General features: G+C 55.0%; 1 protein-coding gene across 1 annotated transcript in view; it reads right to left on the reverse strand.

Annotated features, from left to right (window-relative positions):
• TSGA10IP (testis specific, 10 interacting protein) overlaps window positions 1-3292 on the reverse strand; it is an 11814-nt gene that overhangs the window by 7521 nt on the left and 1001 nt on the right. The window contains exons 2-4 of the mRNA XM_011942458.1: window positions 2446-2582; window positions 1628-2352; window positions 1311-1458 (exon numbers count right to left, since the gene is read on the reverse strand). Of these exons, the coding sequence (XP_011797848.1) occupies window positions 1311-1458; window positions 1628-2352; window positions 2446-2582 (1010 nt within the window). The remainder of the gene's footprint in view (window positions 1-1310; window positions 1459-1627; window positions 2353-2445; window positions 2583-3292) is intronic.

A 3292-nucleotide genomic window follows, 5' to 3' on the forward strand; every position in this document is an offset into this window, starting at 1 on the left:
AGCGGAGCTTGCAGTGAGTGGAGATCGCGCCACTGCACTCCAGCCTGGGCAACAGAGCAAGACTCCATCTCAAAAAAAAAAAAAAGAATGCTGAATGAACTCTCCCCTACCCTCACATGCCACCTGTCACCAGTCACCAAGGCCTATTGAAGCAGCCTCTAAGTGTCTCTTAAATGGATCCCCTCCCTCCATTCACAGGGCCTCCTTGTTCAGGTCCTTATGGTTCCTCACCTCAGTGTTGACAACAGTCTCCTCATGGCCTCCAGTCTCCCCTTCAGCTCCCACTATCTCCTTTGCTTTAGAAACAGAATCTTGCTCTGTTGTTCAGACTAGAATGCAGTGATGTGATCATGACTCACTGCAGCCTTGAACTCCTGGGCTCAAGAGATCCTCCTGACTCAGCCTCTAGAGTAGCTGGGGCTACAGGCACTTTCCACCAAGCCAGGCTAATCTTTTTTTCCTTTGTAGACACAGGGGTCTCGCTATGTTAACCAGACTGGGTTTTTTGTTTGTTTGTTTGTTCGTTTGAGACAGAGTCTCTCTCTGTCACCCAGGCTGGAGTGTAGTGGTGCAATCTCGGCTCACTGCAACCTCCGCCTCCCAGGTTCTAGTGACTCTCATGTCCCAGCCTCCTAAGTAGCTCGGACTCCAGGCATGCACCACCATACTTGGATAATTTTTTTATATTTTCAGTAGAGACAGGGTTTCACCATGTTGCCCAGGCTGGTCTTGAACTCTTGAACTCAGACAATCTGCACGCTTTGGCCTCCCAAAGTGCTAGGATTATAGGCGTGAGCCATCACGCCCGGCACCTTAAGTTCCTTTTTAGAGACAGTGTCTCACTCTGTTGCCCATGCTGAGTGCAGTGGCTGGATCATAGCTCACTGCAGTCTTGATCTCCTGAGCTCAAGAGATCCTCCTACCCCAGCCTGCTGAGTAGCTGGGACTACAAGCATGTGTCACCATGTCCAGCTAATTCCAAGTCTTTTAATAGTTACATCCTAAGGGCCCAGGAGTAGATAATAAATGTTGGATTAATCACTTAGTTAATAGTTTAACGGATGGATAGAAGAAAAGATGGGAAATAAAAGTGGCTGTATCAGTAGATAATTGGCCAGGTATTCAGAGAGATGGGTGAATGGTTGAGTGGATGTTATCAGTAGTTGGACGGATGGATGGATGATCCAAAAGGTTGATGAATGGATAAATAAAGAAATGAATGAGAGTTCAAATGCCTAAGCATCTCTTGGAGAACCAGCTCTATCTCTACTTCTCACCGTGGGCTCCCACTCCTTTCTCTTCCCTCTTACCTGGTGGCTTCCTGTCGTTTGTGGAAGGTGCGATTGGGGAGGTTGGCAGACAGGAAAGTTTCATCATCTTCCGAGGTATAGGCCTTTCCATTCTGCCTGGAGGCCTGGAAGGCAGCCCTCAAAGCCTTCCAGGGCTGCTTTTGGGGGCCTGCCCACAGTGGGACCAAGTCAGGGGCTGCCTCTCTCTCCCAGGCCGCCGGGCAATCCCCCCAGCACCCAGAGCACAGCCCAGCCTGCCTGAGCCCAGCCTCCTCGACCGCTCCGTGTTCCCCACAGTGTAGCTTCGGGGGAAACCGGGCTCCGAGTTGCACACTCACCACAGTCCAGATCTCTCTGTAGCTGCCTGTGCAGCTTCTCCAGGTCCCACGGCCCCTGCAGCTCCCTGGCCCTTGTCTTCCTCCTCTGTGGCCTTTGGAGGTTGTTGAAGCTGGGCCTGCTCCCCTGGCTCTGGCCCTGCAGTTCCCCTTCATCCGAGGCCTCCTCTCCGGAAATCTGCCCCTTTTTCTGACAACCAGCCCTCCTTCTGCAGGGAGCCCTGTGCTCTCCCTCCTCAGCCTCCTCTGTGGCCTCTGAGAATTGCTCCTCCTCTGAGATGGACCCCCTCCTGGGGCGCTGGGGCAGCTCCCCAGAACTCAGACCCCTCTCAGCCTCCTCAGCACCCGGGCCTTGCAGCTGGACCTGCTTGTCGGACACCGATCCTGATCCTGGCCTCCTCCCAGGCAGCTGGAGGCCACACTCACTGGGGGGCTCCGGTCCTAGCTCCCCTTTGCCAGGAGGGATGGAGACACCACCCCAGGTTCCCAGCTGTTGTCTCGCCTTCAGGTTTTGCGCCTCTGTCTTCCGGCAGCAGCCATAGGCCTCTGGGAGGTTGGCCGTGGACTTGCGCCTGGACTGGCGCTGGGAGGACGAGGAGGGCGTGGGCAGGGCTTGGTGGCCTGGGGTTGGGGAACTTGGCTGAAGCATAGCCCGGATATCTGTGGCGATGCTCTCCCAGGCCCACTGGAAGGGGAAGGAGGGCTTCCGAGGAGGAAGGCGGAAGAGACTGAGGAAGGACAGGGTGGGGGTCAGGGTCAGCACCAGCCCCCAGAGGGCCCTGACCCCCAGCACCCTCCTGACCCATCCCACTGCTCCTTACTCTTCAGCCTCTTCAGAGCCCTGTCCTTTCTTGCTCTGGCCCCTGGGCTTGCGGTCCTTCTTTGCCCTCTGCCTTGAGCTCTGAGACCTCCGCTGCAGGTCCTGATTTGGCACACCATCACCACTCCCCAGGCGGCCCTGGGCAGAGACATTAGGGGAGGAGCAGCCAGCTCAAGCAGCCTCCTGGACTGTGTTGCACCTCACCCGGGTGCCCTCCTCTTCTGTGCACCTGGCTGGGCCTGGCTGGGCCCCTCTGGGCCCTCGTTACCGTAAAAACCAACAAAACAGGGCAGGGTGTGGTGCTCACACCTGTAATCCCAGCACTTTGGGAGGCCAAGGGGGGCAGATCACCTGAGGCCAGGAGTTTGAGACCAGCCTGGCCAACATGGTGAAACCCCATCTCTACTAAAAATACAAAAAAAAAATTAGTCGGGTGTGGTGGCCTGCACCTGTAATCCCAGCTACTTGGGAGGCTGAGAAAGGAGAATCGCTTGCACCTGGGAGGTGGAGGCTGCAGTGAGCTGAGATTGCGTCATTGCATTCCAGCCTGGTCAACAAGAGCAAAACTCCGTCTCAAAAAACAAAAAACAAAACAAAACAAAAAAACCCCCGACTGAACACCACCTCCATTCTGCATATTAAAATAACAACAGCCGCCACCTGCTGAGCACCTACTGTGTGTTCAGGACTTTCATGCATAAACACACCTTCCCAAGGACCCTAGGAGGCTGGTACTCATTATCACCCCCATCACTTGGAGGAGAAAGCTGAGGCTCAGAGAGGCTGAGTACCTGAGGTCACACAGCTGGGAAGTGGTGGAGCCCGGATTTGTTACCATTGTACTAGGG

The sequence above is a fragment of the Colobus angolensis genome, unplaced genomic scaffold, assembly GCF_000951035.1.
Source record: "Colobus angolensis palliatus isolate OR3802 unplaced genomic scaffold, Cang.pa_1.0 Scaffold21, whole genome shotgun sequence".
In the NCBI taxonomy this organism is placed as follows: domain Eukaryota; kingdom Metazoa; phylum Chordata; class Mammalia; order Primates; family Cercopithecidae; genus Colobus; species Colobus angolensis.